Source organism: Dermacentor albipictus, chromosome 9 (genome assembly GCF_038994185.2).
Source record: "Dermacentor albipictus isolate Rhodes 1998 colony chromosome 9, USDA_Dalb.pri_finalv2, whole genome shotgun sequence".
Lineage (NCBI taxonomy): Eukaryota > Metazoa > Arthropoda > Arachnida > Ixodida > Ixodidae > Dermacentor > Dermacentor albipictus.
This window is the reverse complement of record NC_091829.1, coordinates 116,708,098-116,727,798: the sequence shown is the minus strand read 5'-3', so window position 1 is coordinate 116,727,798 and position 19,701 is coordinate 116,708,098. Positions and strand designations below refer to the sequence as shown.

The following is a 19,701-nucleotide window of genomic DNA, read 5'->3' as shown; positions in this document are numbered from 1 at the left end:
AACACGTTAAAGATCGCCCTAGCGCTGAAAACTAATCTGGAATCCCTCATTACAGCGTACCTCTTAGTCAAATCATGGTTTTGGCGCAAAACACCAGAATTTAAATAAAGTATTCTGGTTATCTTTCAAACCAAAAGAATTTGAACGATACCTGCAAGGCGAAGAGCCAGTGAGCCCATCTAAATCGTGGTTTACAAAAAAAAGGCGGCTCTTTGGCACTGATAGTAAAGACAGCCAACAACGGGCCTGGTTATTCTTACGAAAAAGAAACAGAATATCTTAAAGATATGTCAAACAGAAAAGCTGTGTGGTGACAGTATGTACTCTCTGTGCGTTATTACAGAGTTGCAGCCCCCTGACAGGCAACGATGTCGTGTAAGAAGAAGGCGGATATTCATGTTTGTAGGGCGAAGAGAGCAGTGGGAGAATGGTGATTAGTAGAGTAGTAGTACTAGTAGCTGACAAGTGAGGCTGGGAGAAAAACTATTGCTGCGCAGCACCAGTGGGCGTGTCGCTGTTCTAGCTAGAGAGAGCGCAGTTCTAGTAGTGTGGCGGAGCGCAGAGCATAGAAGGAGCCCGCAAGGGTGAACAAAAGGCAGCAACTTGTGTAAAGGAACACACAATACACATATACACAGGCACGCCGTTTATGAAATTTTTTTGGTTCAAATGGCGCGCTGAAGAACAAAACAAAAAGAAAGTTCGCCGACGAGATGGGTGCTTCCTAATGCAAAGTTCGAGCGCAAATAAATACGTGTTTTTCATTTCGAAATATATTGGCTGGCGCTGACAACCCACTTCGTACGGCACGCTGAAAACGGAGGGAAGTATGGCGCGACTGCCTCGCTAATCTGAAGATCGAGAGAGCCAACGTGTGGGTGACGCGTGAGTGCGATTTACAGCAGCCGCCACCGACAGACTTCCCAAACGACGTGCGCTACTCTGACGCCATCTCGTAACCATCGTCGCTGCACTACGGTTTTCTTTTTACCCTTTCGCCCTTCCTCACCCCCCCCCCCCCCCCATGCTTTCCGTCTCATGGTTTTGCCAAGTTGTGCTACACCTTCCTCTCCGCTTTCCTCCTTGCACGTCTTTGCTCTCGCCGCTTTTGTTGCTGCTGCGTACTGCGCCGCTGCTGCGTACATAGGTGTGTTGGAAAACGGATAGGAAGAGCATGACGCTCACGCGTTCGCAGGAATGACGTGGCAGGTAAATGCGGAAAAGTAATATATACATATATATATGAACTGTTCACTTGAAGACCGTATAGTTCGCCTTATATTACTTAATTATGAAATATCATGCCTAAACAGCTATTTTTCGTGTAGGCCCAGGCCATGTCACTGACTGAAGGCTAGCGTAGTCTTTCATGAGCTGGCACAGATACCTTTTATAAGCAGATAACTTTGGCCGTTAGGCGGCGCCATTTCTGAGCATACGCAGATATGTATTGAGTCTACCTTTATTTCCGCCACTGCACGGCCTTCGATTTATTAATTCTCTGTTGCTTTTATGTGTTTCAGTCATTTCGCACGAGCACATTTTATCTAACATAAACCATTGCCAATTAGCCTGATTTCGTGTCGTTTTAAGAGTTCGTGAAAGGAATATATGGTACACCAACTGCAAAGCTTTCATCGGGCAAACAGAATGTCCTTTTATTTAAAAACTTCTACAACGTTTGTACTTTTGTTTTCTTTTTTTGCGAACAGGTACCCAAGGTACTGTGACATGAGGCTTTGTTGATAAGTAGAAAGTGCGCGTGGGAACAAAGCACATATGAAACTGCGATGATTGCGAAGGCAGCGCCGGGCAATCATAGTTTCGCGACGCCTAACATAGATTGACGCCGACGTCATAATTGCTTCATGAAGTAAAACAAGGATTCGAAACATTTATTCGTGATTTTAAAAATGTAACTGACAATGTCCTTTAATGGCTACCACCTCAGAATATTTGTTACATTTGCTATGATAAGTCGTGATTGCGGTTTCGGAAGCGTTTCGGCGAGCGAACAGGACAGGCTTAAGGAATAGATCCGGTATATAACTGACGTTCATGTTTAATTTCGTATGCTGGCTTGCGCGTGATGGATGGTGCATCGCAAACATTGAGTTTTGCGTATCCTGTAGTATGTGAACACACATGTGCATGCGAGTTTATTTTTTCAATGCGAGTGAAACAGCAATGATATTGCCACGTGGTGATGACCGTCAAGTACACACTAGCGAAACTCTCAGTAACAGAAACGACTTTTATTGCGAGAACCTGTGCCCACGAAAGCAAGTTACACTCAAAGCACAACTACGGTGGCGAACATAGTTGGCGGTCGTCTGAATGTGATCTGCCGGTCAAGCGCGTCGGCATTCATACATGAGTCACCAAAGTTTCCAGAGGTGTCCGCGTGTCTTCCAGAAAGTACTGCACAATTCTCGTCACGTACACAATCAGATTACACAAGCTTCGGCGACAACAGACAACGCATAGAACCATCGATAACATTCCAGTTAGTTCCAATCATACAGGCGTGTCTTGCGCTAAGCAAGAATTTTAAGTATGGGCGCCGTGATCATGCCTGTGATATCGCACATTAGACGATAAGAATAAATGTTTTATAATCTTCGTGAGCCCTCGCCATTCAATGTGATAAGTGTGATTCTTTCACCGACACCTTGTTTTCCTGCTTTCCCATATGCCTTCCGCGCTGCTATTGCAGAGGTACATTCTAATGTTATAGCGAATCCCCTTTGTTCAATACGGTCAACAAACCCATGTACCTGATGCGCACCGCTGTCTGCAGCTAAAGGTGCGTAGGAATTCGAAAACTGAGGCTTGCATTAAGATATTACTAAACTTTCGCGGGGTTGCTCTCCGTTGTCTAGTCTTGTTGGGCTTCTGTGAACAAACTGCTTCAATAGCTACTGTTGTCTCAGTGTTGGTGAAACGTGTTCTGTTTAGAAGGTGAGCCGGAGACAAACTTACATCGCAACGAAAGTTGCAGACGAGGCACCTATTGCGCCCTGTGCAGGATTGCGTACCTGTGTATAAGCGAATAAATGAGACGTGAGACTAGATATTTTTTCTTTCCCTTTAAAGCAGGTACAGCTGACCGATTCTTTAACAGTACCGCTCGAGCATCGACTGGCCGGCCGATCAGGGCCTTCTAACAGCGCGAAGCGACGATATCAGCAAGAGTAGCACACGCGCACAAAGTTCACTTGAAGGGCGAGCTGTGTCCTAGCCTCTTCCCCCTGGCATGACACCACCCCTTTCGCGATTATCTAATAGGCGTTGTAACATCATCAACTACAACAACTCATTGGAAGTTTCCCTGCTTATCCTAGACAGCGAGCACGCGTGCTTTTTATAACCCTCTATTGCATGGCGTCTTATTGTTGGCACTTACCGGTTAATTCTTTTTTCGGGTGTGAGAGGCCCAGCTAGGAATGTGATTACGTCAGAGTAATTCTCACGGTTGTGCGCATTCGTTATGAGCAAAGTGTTTCCACCGCTTGAGCGGTACGTAAAACAGATGTGAAATAATTTTTTGAAGCCACGTGAAAGTCGGGAGGATGGGGGGGGGAGGGGGAGGTAGGCGCGAACAAGAGCAGCTGCTATTTTTTTTTCTCGCAACATTTTTCCTGCGAAAACATGGCAAAATTATTCGGGCGAATTTTCTGGTATCATCAATTTAAGCTCCTTAATAGTTTTCGAAATTTCCTCCCAAGCTATGGCAGAGCACCGGAAATCATGGTCTGCCATATTTAGCACAATATTGACACAAGGCAGAAACATTTAAACAACGCGCGCAGGTTCATGCGCCCCCTCAAGAGGACAACGGCGTATTGGAGAAAAGACGACGAAATGATGACACGTGTTTTCGCCGCACGCACTTGCATCGTAGATGGCCGTTGTCAGCGTCTACAGGAAGAAGAAGATGGCGTTTGGTTGACAGAAGCCTAAGGTGTTCCTGATTCTATTTGCGATTACCTTAGTAAATACTTTGTAGGCAACAGACAGCAAGCTGATCGGTCTATAATTTTTTAAGTCTTGCGTCCCCTTTCTTATGGATTTAGGATTGTGTTGGCGTTTTTCTAAGATTCCGGTGTGCTCGACGTTATGAGGCATTGCGTATACAGGGTGGCCAGTGTCTCTAGAACACTCTGCGCACCGTCCTTCAACAAATCTGTTGTTACCTCATCTTCCCCAGCTGCCTTCCCCCTTTGCATATCTCCCAAGGTTTCTTTACTTCTTCCGGCGTTACCTGTGGGATTTCGAATTCCTCTAGGCTATTTTCTCTTCCATTATCGTCGTGGGTGCCACTGGTACTGTATAAATCTCTATAGAACTCCTAACTTCAGAGCGTGCAAGCACAGGCACTACGTGTTTGCCTACGCCTTCCGCGGAGCGCCTCAACAGCAGGAACCATTATAATGGCTCAAGACCATCCGATCACGACCTAAATCAGCACCGACTCGCTTAGGGCCCATGTTCATCATATTTCACAGATTCAATCAAGCTTTCTTGCCTGTCAGCCGGAACGACGACCACAGGCATCCTTCTCAAACGAGGTCAACAAGTATCGTGCCTCCCTACCGTCGGGGATTACCCCATCAGCATGTTCAACCTCAGCTTTGTGGGGATTAAAACAACCTCAAGTGCGTCTTACGGTTCCAGGGATAAGAAAGAAGACCGACCTGCCTACTTTGGCCTCGAAGCAAGCAGCTCTGGATTGTTTGCACACTTTCCACTTTGACGGAGACCACATATATACGGATGGCTCTTCCACCCAGACCAGCTCCACCGGGGCAGTGGTTATACCACCACGATCACTAAGCATCCGATACAAGATTTCGCACTTGACAACATCGACCGGTTCGGAGCTTGTTGCCCTTCGAGGTGCCGTTGATTATATTAACAACCAACCGGCTAATCAGTGGGCAATATTCTGTGATTCAAAGGCGGCCTTACAATGTCTTCTGTCATCTCTTCGTCGCGGGTCCTGTGAACAACTCGTATCGGAGATACGAGAAATTCACCATCACATGATTGCGAAAGGGCACGACGTCGTGTTTCAGTGGCTGCCTGGCCATTGCGGTATCTCCGGCAACGACCTCGCTGACGACGCTGCTAAGAAAGCACACGAACGAGCAACCCTTGTTTCTATACCTTTATCGCGTACTGACGCAGCCCAACACTTAGGCAAGCTAGCGCACCGTATGACATTGGAGAAGTGGCACACACCTGATTTCACGCAACATCGATTGCATTTCCTCGATCCATCTATGCAACTGCGGCTGTTACCAGGGCTTCCGCGTAATGAGGAAACAATGCTGAGCCGCTTACGCTTGGGCGTCGCATTCACGAATGCATATACGTTTTTGATTGGAATGGGTGATAGCGCCGAGTGCAATGCCTGCGGTGTCGAAGAAACTATAGTCCATCTACTGTGCTACTGCCCATCATTTGAAAATGAAAGACAAGATCTCTGCACAGCTCTCAACCAGTTAGATAGAAGACCGTTCACCTTGAACAAGATCTTGGGACCATGGGCTGGCATATCGCAGCTACAAAAGGCCACAAAAGCGCTGCTGCGATATTTGAAAGATACAGGATTGATGCCGCGTCTGTAATCCGGACTGAGTGACTGAACGATATCCCTAGTGGACTTTCTCTTCTTTCTTTAACTTTCCGTCCCCGTTTCCCTTTCCGCAGTGTAGGGTAGCCAACCGGGCTCAGTTCTGGTTAACCTCCCTACCTTTCATTTATCATTTGCTCTCTCTCTCTCTCTCTATAGAACTCCTCAGCCACTTGAACTATCTCATCCATATTAGTAATGATATTGCCGGCTTTGTCTCTTTAAGCATACATCTGATTCTTGCCAATTCCTAGTTTCTTCTTCACTGTTTTTAGGCTTCCTCCGTTCCTGAGAGCCATATCCATAGCCATATCCATTCTATCCATACATAGATCATATCCATCGATACATACATATCCCTTTACATAGAGTGCGACGTAATTGTGTTCAAGTTCGAACTGTGAAGGCAAAAGTCAGAACCTAAAGTGCTGACGACAGACAGCGCTGACTTGCGCTGCTCGATCCCCTTCAACATGCACTATGAATGGATGGATGAATGGATGGATGGATGGATGGATGGATGTTATGAGCGTCCCCTTTGGAACGGGGTGGTGGGTTGCGCCACCAAGCTCTGGCTATTATACTGCTTAATGTCCGACCTAGGTTAAACAATAAAAAGAAAAAAAACATGATGAACTCCCACAACCAAATTTTCTGATCCCCTATTGTGAACTGTGCTTTTGTACGCCTCAGTCTTTTGTTGCTTCCCTACTCTTCTTCCACCAATCCTCCAATCGCCTCTTACTAATCCCTATTGCGTACATGTTTACTTTTCCACCACTCTCGCTGAACCCGAGGGCTTCAAGAAGGCCAGTAGCCAGCGTTAGTGGGCCCGCCTTACATACCAACAGCATGCAGATGAAACCGTTGAAATATTTGTCATTCATAATTTGTCCCTTAATTTCACACATCGACAATCTTGCATTTGAGTGCGGGGTTTTTCCCAAGGCAATGAAAACTGCAAGAGTATCTGTCATTTTTAAAGGGTGCGTGAACAAAATGTACCAACAAATTAGAGACCGATTTCAGTACTCCCTGTGTTTTCCAAAGGTATGGAAAAAGTCATTTTCTGAAGAATAATTAAGTTTTTTGACAAACATAAGGTAATATCTCAGTCACAATTAGGGTTCATAACTGGTAAATCTACAGAAACAGCGTTATTAACAATGAAGGAAGTAATGTTGAACAATAATAATAAGAACTTGTGTACAGTGGGCCTATTCATTGAATTTAGTCAGGCTTTTGACTGCTTAAATTATAGGAATCTTGTTAACAAACATAAAGTGTACGGAAACCGTTGTAGACCACTCACATTGCTTGAAGGATATCATGTAAAACAGAAGCCAGTCGGTGTCTATAGATAATGAGCTTTCATCCATTTTGCCTAACAGTTGTGTCCTACAGGGGAGCATACGGGACCCCTTTTGCTCAATACGAACATGAATGATATTGTTAGCATAGATCATTCCATTGATTTTGTGATAAACGCGGATGATAACACACTACTTCTGTCAGAACCTAACCTTAACGATTTAATGGTGAAATGTAATTACCTATTAATTAAATTATCAGGGTGGCCAAGGATGAATAAGTTAGGAATTAATCCTACAAAGTCCAAGGCTACAATATTTCGCGCAAAGAACGAACTGATAATACCGCAAAGCATGCTTCATTTTCAAGATCATTGAATGCAAATAGTTGAAGTGCACAAGATATTGCACTATATTTTTCCTGTTATTTAAACTGGGATGCCCGTACTGACATTGTTTGTAAGAAACTCTCTTCCGTCTGCGGGGTTTTGTCATGATGTCGTGAAACTTTACCTTTGATATGTAAATTACAAGTTTATTACGCACTTTCTTTTCTCGCCTTAACTACTGCAATTTAGTATGGGCCACAATGACCGAAACAAACATAAATAAGATTCTCGTACTGCAAAAGAAAATTGTTCGAATAATCGCCAATGTTGATAATACAACTACCTCCAAGTATGCTTTTGAAGCACTTAACATTGTCCGGGTCAACCAATTATGCCACTGTAAGTTGTTACAAAGAATGTATGTATATATTTATATTTATAATGTATTTATATATACATGCGTCATGCTAACATACTGTCACAGAGTGCATGCACACGCCCCTCTCAAGATGGCCGCCATTGCCGCAGCAACAACAATGCCGCTTGCACAGCGATGGGGAAGAGAGCTTCCCATTGTCCCGAGCTCACACGACCTGTTTGGTCACGTTTGTCGCCTGAGCGCGGCGGAGGGACGAGGCGGCTCGGCGAGCCGGCAGAGCAGCTTGGAAGACGAAGGAGAGGGGTCGTGCACCGGGCGACAGCTAAAGATGTGGTCGGCAGGCTGAAACCTCCAGGCCGAAGTCTTCGCCGTTCGACCGACAGACGGTGCAAGTCCGTCAGGATCTTCGGCAGCGAGGTACCAGCAGCCCGACGCTCTTCAGATCGAGATCTCCGCAAGCACGCCCCGGATAAGCCTCGTGTTCCAGGCCGCTCTCAGAACTTTCCGCCGGACTCTCTTTTCTAATCGCGTTTAATCTTTTATTCGTTTATCCATCGCGTGTTAATTTTGTATGTTCTGTTAGTGTAGTGTTTGCCGTATTTATAGTCGCGTATATTTTTCATTTGTGTCGCGGGTTTTTTTTGTTATTTCGCGAGTGTTAATGGTTCCCACGGTGGGCTTAGTGTCGTGCGAGTGGCGTCAGGGCGTGTGCTGTGTGACCTGCACGCCTTCCGCGAGCTAGGACCCACTACTGGAAGTTTGCATGTTTTTTTTGCCATTATGTCTCGGGCATGATTTTATCTTATTAAATTGAATGTGTGTGTTTTACGTCGCCTCCCGTCTCATGCCTCTGGTTCATGGTCGATCAGGCGTGGACCTTATCGCCGGTCAGCAGTCAAACCCTCACTAAACGCACGCGGGGTGGGTTTGTTGTCGCCCCATCCCCTGCTGTTCGGAGAGTGCAAATTCCCTCACCACCAATCTTTGACACATACACACATGAACTATTAATACATGAAATATACGACGTTTTCGCACAAATTACAAATTACAAATGTCTTACAACCTGCCTCATGTTCTAAACACGTAAAACACACAATAGTATATACCAAAGCTGAGCTGCGGAAATATTTTGTTGAAATGTGATTTTATGTTTGTTTTATATTTTGCTTCATTATTCTTATTATTTAATATTGAAGGTTTGTACGAGAATTTCAGTGTTCCAATTTCGATTTTATTATTTAAATTTTTGTGCAAAGCTTATTAGGCTCTGTATGTATAACTGGTGAATGTTTTCTCTTTATTGACTGTAACTTTGTTTCTGTGTCTGATTTCTGTATCACTCGTGTGCTACTGCTTGTCGCGGTTTTCTTGACATCGTGAAGCTGATCACGCAGCTTTTTGCAAGAGAACTCTGCAGCTGAACTTGGAACATAATCTTATATACTTATAAATCAACCGCACGGTAGACGTCTTCACATTCTATTAGAACATGCTCCATAGTTTCCCTAGCTTTACCGCAGCAAGCCCATGCTTCTTCCTTCTTATATCTCGCTTTATAGGTGCGTGTTCTAAGGCATTCCGATCTTGCTTCGAATATTAATGAGCTTTTCTTTGAGTTATCATAAATTGTTTCTTTCCAGATTTTGTTTTTTTTTCTCCTAAGTAGCTGCTCATGGCAGGTTTCTTTTCCTTTGCCGCCGCCCATGAGAATATTCCAGCTTCTCTGTCTTTCCTCTTGACGTTCCTTGTTGCTCTGTTGCTCTGTAGCCCACTCTATAGGCCGCATACTTGCTGGCAAGATTCCTAGTTCCCTTCCTCCCGTTTGAATCAATGTTTTTTCTGTACCTATACCCCAACACTTTCTCAGCCCCTTTACTTTCTTCCATATTCCTCAGTCATTCCTCATACTCAATTTTACTGCGAGCTTCCATCACTTCAAAATTAGTCCAGCCCACATCACTCTGCACAGGTTCATTTGTAGTCTTCCCCTGAGCGCCCAATGCGAGGCGACCCACTGACCTTTGGTTGCCATCAATTTAAACCTGATCTAAAGCAAACAACCGCATTTCCAAAAGCAAGTCCTGAAACCATTATGCAAAAAAGAAGTGAGGCGTGCAGACAGGACACAAGAGAGTAGAGGAGTGGACAACACGAACGCCGACTATATACTGACGGGAGCACTGAGGCGAAAAAAGAAGACACAAAACTCATCTGCGCATGCTCAGGAATGGTAACACCACGTGTCAGTCGGGTACACGTGCCCGTCTACCTGTTAAGGCACTTAATCTCTTCCTTATGTAAAGTAATCGAAAGGTGACTCACGCACGCACTTCCACCATTATAGATATGCCATGCCTCTACTATAAGACACGTATCTTCATTCTTATGCCTGTACAATATCGCGCATTCATCTAACTCTGGAATGCAGTTACAATCTCGGCAATGTAGCGAAAGATTAGAAGGCGATCGACCGGTTAACGACCTTTTATGTTCCACTAGCCTCTGATTGATACACCGTCCCGTTTGACCTACGTAGATCTGGCCACAGCTAAGGGGAATCTTATAAACCACACCCATACGACAGTCAGTAAAGCTGTTATTCTTATCGTGCTTCTCTGGACAAATAACAGTTCGTTTTTTGCCTTTTGCCCGATCTTTTTTATTCTGTACGGCAGCGCATATCTTACCTAGCTTATTGGGAGCAGTGAAAGCAGCATTACCATCATATCTACTTGCAACTTTTTTAAGCCTGTGTGACACTGAATGAATATACAGAATAGCCACTAGTCTTTTTTTGCTATTACTGCTTTCTGTAATCACGTCCGTCCCTCTCGAAGCAGACTTCTTTAGGCGCTCAGCCACAGTGGCCACCGCTACACTAGAATAACTTGCTTCTAATAGGCGCCGGACCTGCGCATTAAAACTGGCGCTCATTTTGTGCATGCAGGATCTGATGAGGGAAGACTTAAGGCACGACATGGCAATTCCGTTTTTTACTAATGCTTGGAATGAAATTTTAGCAATAGCTTCGAAGATCTTCGGGAGTACTGCAAAGAAACATGATTTCCTTCGAAGATCAAGGAATTGTGAAAAAACGGAATTACGCGTCGCTGAGAAAATTCCTTGGTAAACATTAATCCTCCCCCATAAAGTTTAGATCGCTCACTTACTGAGGTAGCAGCGGAATCGAATTCTTCCCTGTTGCAGAAAATCAGGTAATCATCAACGTAACGCTTTTTTGCATAATGAATCCTTACCAACTAGCTCAGCTTTCTGTTGTTCTAAGACCCGGAAACCATTACACCTTTCTACATACTGCGGAGCACCATGTACCTATTGTATCTCTAGAGCGCTCAGTGCTTCATTATGGCTGCCATTTCTCTTCCCCTTCACTGTTATTTTTTTCTGTTTTTCCATATATCTCTTGCCTTCGTTTATCCATATGCCAAGTTATTTATATTCTGTTGCCCTGGGTATTTCCTGGCCCTGTATTGCCACTGTCTCGTCACTGTTCTCTTTCAATCCACTGCACCTGATTTTCTAACACTAAATTTCAAACCTAAATTGTTGCCTTCCGGTCCACAGATATTAGCCAGACGTTGGAAATGACTTTGCGTGTTAGCAAGCAACGCAATGTCGTCCGCATAAAATAACCCTGGAAGCTGCAGTTCTACTACTGTACCCGCCTTCTTTGCATGAGACATTAAAGCCGATATATCTTCCTTTTAGCACCCTCTCCGTCCTCACCATGTACTTCATAAACAGCAATGGGGATAAAGGGCACTCCGGCCTCAGTTCCTTGTTAATAAGAACTTTCTGCTCGCTTCTCATCCCTTCCCCTTCAACGAAAACAGTATTTTCTAGGTAAATTTCTCTGAAAAGCTGTAGACAATCGTCACCTAGGCCTACCCCTACCAGAATATCCCACAGAATGTTGTGGTCTACGTTGTCATAGGCTCCTGTAATGTCTAAAAAGACCACATATAACGGTCTGCTTTCTACTTTCGATATTTCAATACACTTAGTAAGAACATATATGTTATCATCTGGACGCTTACCAATTCTGAAGCCATTCTGAAGTTCTCCGAAAATTTCATTATTGTCTGCCCAAGCTAGAAGCTTTCATTTGATTGTCTGCATTGCTAACCTGTATGTTACCGATGCAGTGGTCAACAGTCTATACGAGTGAATTCTATCATTCTCCCCCTAACCTTTACAAATTAAATGATTCTACTTTGTCTCCAACTGGCTGGCATTCGTCTGTCGTTCAAAGTTTCTGCGTCTGCTTTCACCAGAGCTTCCTCACGTTTTGGTCCTAGTTTATTAATCAGCCTAACGAGAACCTCGTATAGCCTTGTGGCTGTGCGCTTAGTAATGTTCTCTTCGGCTTGCTTCCAGTTGAAATTTGTCAGCACCAGCTCTTTTTACACATGGGTCTCTTTCATGCGCCTTTTCTCTCCAAATACAACCTTGTCATTGCCTTGGAAAGATTCGGCTGTTATTTTTCAGATGTAATTTATTGCCGCTTCTCCTTCCAGTCTGTTTTCATCTTCGTCTAGGATATGTTGTTGTATTGTTGTTGACTTCCTGCCTAATAAGTTTAAGTGGTTCCCAAATACTCTAGGTGCGGCCTTCTTTTTCTCACGTATTTCTGACAACCAACGTTCACTTTCACCTTTTAACTTTGCTTGCACCAGGACTGAAACCACATACTTTTCTCCTGGTATATTTCCCATTTACTGGTTACTTCATCCTGTGGCAGCTGCGCCTTCATCGGCTGCCTGTGCTCTCGGTATGCTTTCTGTCGTTGGACGATTGCTTCTCGTATCTCCCTATTCCACCAGCTTTTCAGTTTCTTGTTTCCTTTCCACCGGATATGTTGTTTCTCTTTGCGTATTTCTGTCGTTATTGCACTTAGAAGCTCACTATATTTCCACTCTTTAGTTGGCCATTTGCCAATTCTTCGTAGACTTTAGTGACTATATTTGTTATTTGTTCAGCGTTCGAATTTGGACTGGCCAACCAGCCCAGTTGAGCGCACTCTTGCGTTCAAGTCTTTCAGCAGAGAGGAGGCCCCCTAGAGTTGGAAGGGCCGGAGAACACCGTCGCACTCTAGTGATCAAAACACTAACGAAGAATGTGGGCCGATTCGATGCGAAAAACAATTATCAGCTTCTGCAGCGTGGCTTCATCTGGAAGCCCCAGACATGCGAGGCACAGAAAGAAGTCATGACACAAGCAGTGTTAGCACACGTTGTTTATGCAAGTATGGGAATGCCAACGCACCCATCATTTACTCTTTGCCAAAAGACTTGAGAGCATCTACAGCCTAAATACAACTGTGAAGTGGGAAACACATCTGAAAAATCGGTTTCTCGTCCGTTTCTTTAGTTGCTGCTAAAATCCCGACGCCAGAAAACAAAGAATGATTTCAATTGTGCACTTTACGCACACATTTAACAGCTTCTGTTGTGCAACCAAAGCCAGAAATATACGGCTTACTCATTTATTTTTTGAAGACAGATTATTTGGTACATGTTAGCGCCATTCGTCACCGCCTACACCCTTTCCCATAATATGCATATATGCTGAAAATTAAATACCGGGCCAACACTCGACAAAGAAAAGGTAACGTAGAATGACAAAACAAAAAAGTAAGAGAGTTAGCTTACGTAAACGCACGAACAGAGTTAACCGCAAAAAATCACATAAAGCACACTAGAACACTACAAGGTATCTAGCATAATTATTTAAATAAATATTGATTGATTAATTGGTTGATTTATTCATTTATTGCAACTATTTATTATATTTCGAGCAGATAGAATGGTATGAAACTGCATTTACCATTTCTGGAGCGAGGAGCTTCCCACTGTTGAGGTATCCGTGGATGTATATCTTCGTGTCCCATTTTGCGCTGAAGGTAGAGTTGAGGATGCTGTCGCGATCCGCGGCAAACAGGAAGTACGGCTTGTGCGGGTTCTGGCGGGTGAACAGCCGGAACCTGGTGTCCAGCGACGGGCCCGAGTTGGCTCGCTTGTCTGCGCGAAGCCACAGAAGGGTACGGGCACGAGAACGTGGAGGCGCACGGAGAGAGGCTACTTATAAAAAAGAAGTGCACACTCATAACAATTTGGGCTCATTGGCCGCCATAACAATGATGTTTGTAGAGGAAAATGCAATGCACCTACAGAGCGTACGATGGAATCTACGAAGCTTTCGTGAAGGGGTTACGCAAATGCTATTAAATTGGATATTTTATTGCTGCGTCTTTGGCATATAGGAAACCGGAGCGTGCACTCAGTTTTCATGCACTTGTGCGCGTTGACACTCAACGTGGCATACGCAGCGGTCATGTGAAAGAGCTAGATGATGTTGGCACGATTGAGGTATGGATGTGGCCAAATGGTTGGGCTATCGGGCTGCTGTGTTGGGAGACCGAGGTTTTGTCTTGCCATGAGGCACGTAATTCAATTTGTTAAGAATGAGCGATTCGTCAGGACCGCAGCACCCAGGAGCCGCTGTCAGGAAAATCCAGGAAGGTTCGCAAGGAAAGCTCTGCTTTAAAACTCAGGCAGAACTAATTGTTTGGGAACGTTTATTGTTGTTATTGCTATAGGATTCCAATTTTGGAGCCCCGTTTAATGTGGCGGTTTGAGACTTGTCATTTAATTGATTGGTGAAGATTTAATAACTACCTATATTTTGCGCTGTCACGGGATTCGGCTTAAATGTAAAAAAGAACTGACGCCCATTGCGGTGGCTTAGTGGCTATGCCGTACCGCTGCTAGACATGAGGTCACGGCATCTAATCTAGGCCGCGGCCTAATTTGGCACAGATGGCCGAAATGCAATAACGACCATGTGCCGTGCTTTGTGTGCACGTTAAAAATGCCAGTCACAATTAACCCGAAATCCCCGTACCAAGCGGTGCCTAATTGTCATTCATTGTTTTGGCACGTAAGAAACACCAGAATTTCATTGTAAATTTATTTAAGAAGCTTAAAAACAGCAGCCAAAACGCGTCATGCGTGAGCCTTGTATACCAAAGCCAAGGCCGGAATCTCATAACGGTTCGCAAAGTGAACAGTTGACGACGCCGCTTGCGTCATTAAATGGGCCGCTTTCAAGCTGGAGATAGAAAAGAGGGAGGACGCAGCCAAGAGACGAGAGGATGCTGCCTCTCATGTATTTGTCATCATACTGCGCACTAGCCGAAGAACTTAGCAATCTTTCTGCTTGCTCATGAAATACAACATATATATAAAATAATATCTTCCAAATTTTGAAAGTTTAAACGTGCGGTTCCATGCGTTTGCGCCCGAGTTCAAGTAATTTCTTTACGTAGTTCTTTTTCTTTCTCAGCCGACAGGTGGCGTTCCTAGCGTAAATGAGTTGGCGGAGCTCAGCTCCGTATCGTCTGCTACCGCGAGATCGCATGCTGCATTCACAAGGTATGAACGGTCAGCACTTTCAATGTAGCGAGGGCAAGCGAGCCGAGTACTGGCTCCTAGGGCCGCGTGTACTAACGTTCCATGTATTTTTTTACTTTTTTTTCCTCTTCGTCATCGGCTCAGACATTTAGGAATTATTGCGATCGCAATTATATAGACACTCCTAACGCACTTCCGCCGTCGCCGTGATGTTTCGTTTAATGTGTGCTGCGCGCCGTATGTTGTGTTTGCGAGTTATCGCGCGCAAGGGTGAGCCACCATGGCGGCTCCATCTCGCACGCGCAGCGGAGGAAAGCAGGGAGGAAGTGCGCCGTCGCCCTTCGTGCGCAAGGCACCGGGTGGAGGGAGGAGGAAGGGGAGGGTGTCTACTCCGTTAGCTGCTTCGTATGGTGCGGCCTCTATCACGAAAGCGACCTGCGATGAGGACAGAGTGCGCCGAGTACTAGTAGCTTCGCATACGCGGAGTTTTCGCGGCTTACTTCGCGTTAAAGCGATAGGCAGCACGATGGTCACTCGCTCGCTGCTGCAGCCGCGCTTCCTCATTCCAGCGTTTTGACAGCAAGATCCCGTGCTCATTGACTGAGATGTGTTCATGTTTGCTTGTGCGTGGTTCTTAATTTAGATTTGACTGGTTACACTGAGCGGCCACCACTATATACCTTCGAAGCCGACTGCGTCGTGGGAAGACCGCGGTGTTGGAAGAGCTTGATATGCGGTGACACATCAGAGTGAGTGTTTACTAAAGTAGAAATACTTTGTGCCCGGAGTTAATGGTTGCTAGGAACGAAAATAATATGTTATTTTGTGCGAAGTAATGTATCCTGTGGTTGTTTTGCACGCCGATCGTGTTTACTGCTGGAACTGTGCTACGATTGTGGGCAGCAGCTTAGCGCCTTTATCGGGAGCTCATGCACGCGTTTTTTTTCCTTTCCGCGGAGCGAGCTTCGAAGGAAACATTTCGTCACTTCAAGCCAGAATGAGGCAAGCTAGTGCTTTTGGGCATGAACATCGTGGACCGACGTCGGCTTCTATTGAATGTTTCCAAGCAGGAAGAAACTAACACCTGACAGTGTCACAGGCACGTACGTTCATTGTATAATTTCGCAAGCTATGTCGGATACATTTAATTTAGTTTGTAAACGGATACCGCTCGTTCTCGACTCTGCCGGGCGACTTTTTCCGCCGTATACGCACGACACACTGCTACACTGCGACTGCCCACTGCCTTGTATTTAACTAGTTTTTATTTTGTTGACGATTTTCTAGTGGTTCCTAAGGGCTTGTTGCGTTTTTTTTATGCAGACACTGTCTTTTAGACTGTTTTATACCGTTTTTTGTTTTAGACTGTTCTTTGTCCCCGTTAGCTTGGAAAAAACTATACTCGATGAATTGCTTCCCGTGCTGCTCCACGTGTGGTTCTTGTTTGCTGATTTCATATTTTGTGCCAGACTTGATTCCTGTGTGGTCGATAGATTGCTGTATTTAACTTCTAAAGTTTCGTCTGTGACTCCGTTTGACTAACCTACATAAGGCAGGCTTGTTGCGGAAATCAACTCAGTTGTGAGTGGCGCCGGTCCTGTCGTTTGTGTTCTTCTTGAGTCCTGGTCTTCTGCGCCTTGCCTTTACTAATTTAAGTTGGTAGCTTGTACTGCGTTAGCCTTACCTGGGGCCCTATAACGTAAAACTTTTCCAATCTCTTTCTATTCCGATCTCCGGACGATAAATTTATGTAACTGCTGACGCAAGCACCGGGCGGTGACCCGTAACACATTACTTGGCTATTCAGCCTAATCAAGCGCTCTCCTCGTTTGTGTGATGTTCTCTTGCTTGCATTAAAAACGCATAGGATTTTCTACATTGAGTGGTTATTCTTATATAATTGGCTGACAAGAGGCGAGGAGCCCGCTAAAATGGAGAGGGTTTCCATAGGGCCTAGCCAGCACAGTCAAAATGGAGAATCGGATGAGGAGGGTGGTGCCGGCGTCTGCCATTGGTCCGCTATCCCTTACTTTGCTTGCGGTGACTGGTCGAAAACTGCGGCTGCGTGCAACGTAAGGTTAAGCATGCCGCTAAGAAGGATCCTCAGCAAAGAATAGTTAGGATATCTATGTCGCATACGTGCCGAAAGGCCTCGATCACGTTAGAGTGCCGCGCAAAAAGTTTTCTTATTCAAAAAGACATCCATGCTCTCCGGCCTGTGCGAGTAGTCATTGTCTGAGCTATCGGTGGGCAGCCATCTTCTATTCCTTTCAAAACGGGCCAACTTGGCTATTTAGAAAATATTCATTTTTGAGCTATAAATGCTTCATTAACATCGTTAACATCTTTAAAATTATCATTATTAAATGCATCATTAAGATAGTTCAGCATTAACACGTACATATCATTTTTACGCGGTGAGTTTTCGCGGTTTTGTGACGTGGGCCTGACAGGAAGGCGAAGAGGCGCAGCCAGTAAACTTTCGACCAATAGCAGATGCCTAATGGCGAAAAAGCGTCCAATCACAACGAATAATTTTTTTCATTCGGCCAAACCATGCATAATCACTGTGCACGTATCATATCTGATAGGGTCTTTTTGCATTTTCGTGATATCGCATGCAGACAGGTGAAGAGGGGGTTGCCCGAAAATTTTTTTGCCCAATCGTGAAGGGTTGATAGCAGAATTGGAATGGCAAAGTTTAGAATAGCTTTGCCTTATAGCGCCCTTGTGTGTCCTTTAGTGGTTGCAAGTTGTTGCTAAACGCATTACCTAGTGCACTTGAGACAAGTACTGGAAGTTACTGGCAGTAACCGTAAGTTACGTTTTGAGGTTTCATGGCCCAAAACTTCACAGCGTGTTATTAGGGCAGACCTTCCAGTAGAGTGGGGGCCTACGGAATAAGCTTGCATACGAGTTTTGACGCGCTGCATAATAGGAGACGTGTGGTCGTTTATTCAATTTCAGGGAACGCTTATGCTGAGAGGGACCTTAAGAAGTACCACATGCAAGTCGCACACGTGCCATATCGCAAAAATAAAAAGTTAGCTGGTCCACGTGATAAACCCATTGGAGCGTTGGCGCCCCATGGAGTGATATATAACATACCTTGTCAAGGTTGCCATGCGTCCTATACTGGAGAAACAGGCAACTTCAAACGACGTCTCACGCAGCAGAAGAATAACGTGTCTAAGAGACAAATCGCCGCCCACGCACTAGCTGAACATCACCTTAACAAGGGCTACAACATCGATTGCAATTCTCCAACTGTCATCGACACGGAAAGATCACCATCGCCACGCCTTCTTTTGGAATCATTATTAATACAGTCGATGCCTCTCACACGTAATCGAACGCGTAGATATCTACCATATATCTACACCACCTATTACGTCTATAAGGCATCTTCGCTTTTATACGAAGAGACCCGTAGAGGACTCAAAACGTCATAGGAAAACAGTTTTGTTGTTCATACTTTGGCGAGTGTGTATCTGCCGTCAAGAATCACACACACACACACACACACACACACACACACACACACACACACACACATATATATATATATATATGCAACATGGCCACAATTAGTACATGGCTAGGGTAGTTAGAGAACTATGGGAGAGGCCCCTGCCCTGCAGTGGGCGTAACCAGGCTGATCATGATGTTGACATGTATATGCATGGCATAACACTTCTCACTAGCACCATAATCAATACCACCAGGATATTCATGGGCAACTTAATGAATTGATTGCTTGATTGATGGATTGTTTTTATTTTGGAAATCATTTTGCAAGATTGGGCGCAGTAAGGACTGTTGTGTTCTGTACTCCCGAACTTTCTTCAGGAAGCAGCAATACTTTAGGTGCTATTGGTGTAAATTTCGTGGGCACGGCAAGTGCATCACATTGCACGACGAATAACAAAAGGCTCTGCTGTCTAGCGATTGTCCGTTTTTGAGCAATCCTTGTGTGAATAGCGACGGAAATACGGCAATGTTTAATGTGATTGCTGTCATGCGGCTAGCTTCCGCTGCCTCCGGGAACGGGACGGGTTGCGTAGCAGTCGACCTTGACAACCGGCCTGCCTTACTGCACCACCCTCTCCTCGACGCACTGGAGGGAATTTATTTCCTAAGACATCGGGTTTGGGTGGCACGCTGGCCACGTCACCTTCCTTTGTATTTTGTATTGTTAGTATGCAGCCTTCCCGACCTCCTCTTCCCCCTTCTCCCTCCCCGGTCAGGTAGGTACCTCTCCACCTTCCTTTCCCCCGATGAATTTCTGGCTACGGCACTGACGAGGTGAGACGGACCGAAAACTGGAAAACCTTTTGGTGTTTGGTAGCGCTATGTTTATCTTGGCCTTTAACTGTTTCTTCCGCTTATACTAGTGTGTAAGCACCATAGTGTCGTAAAGACGCAGCTTCTTATGAGGAACGCTAACGTGAGAGCGTACAACGCTCACGGCAGCTGTAGGAGCCAGAACTCTGCCCGCAGGTACGGCAGCGCTAGGTTGATTAATTTTCCTACAGAGTGTGGAAAAAGGAGCGCGGTCTGATATTTTGCCTGAGGGTGACTTGGCCTCGACGCCTTTGCAGCTAAACGC

The 19,701-nt window shown here is 45.1% G+C and overlaps 1 protein-coding gene across 1 annotated transcript in view; it reads right to left on the bottom strand.

The window, feature by feature from the left end:
- Positions 1 to 19,701, bottom strand: part of LOC139050186 (pancreatic triacylglycerol lipase-like) — a 44,205-nt gene that overhangs the window by 18,759 nt on the left and 5,745 nt on the right. The window contains exon 2 of the mRNA XM_070526393.1: positions 13,507 to 13,700. Within this exon, the coding sequence (XP_070382494.1) occupies positions 13,507 to 13,700 (194 nt within the window). The remainder of the gene's footprint in view (positions 1 to 13,506; positions 13,701 to 19,701) is intronic.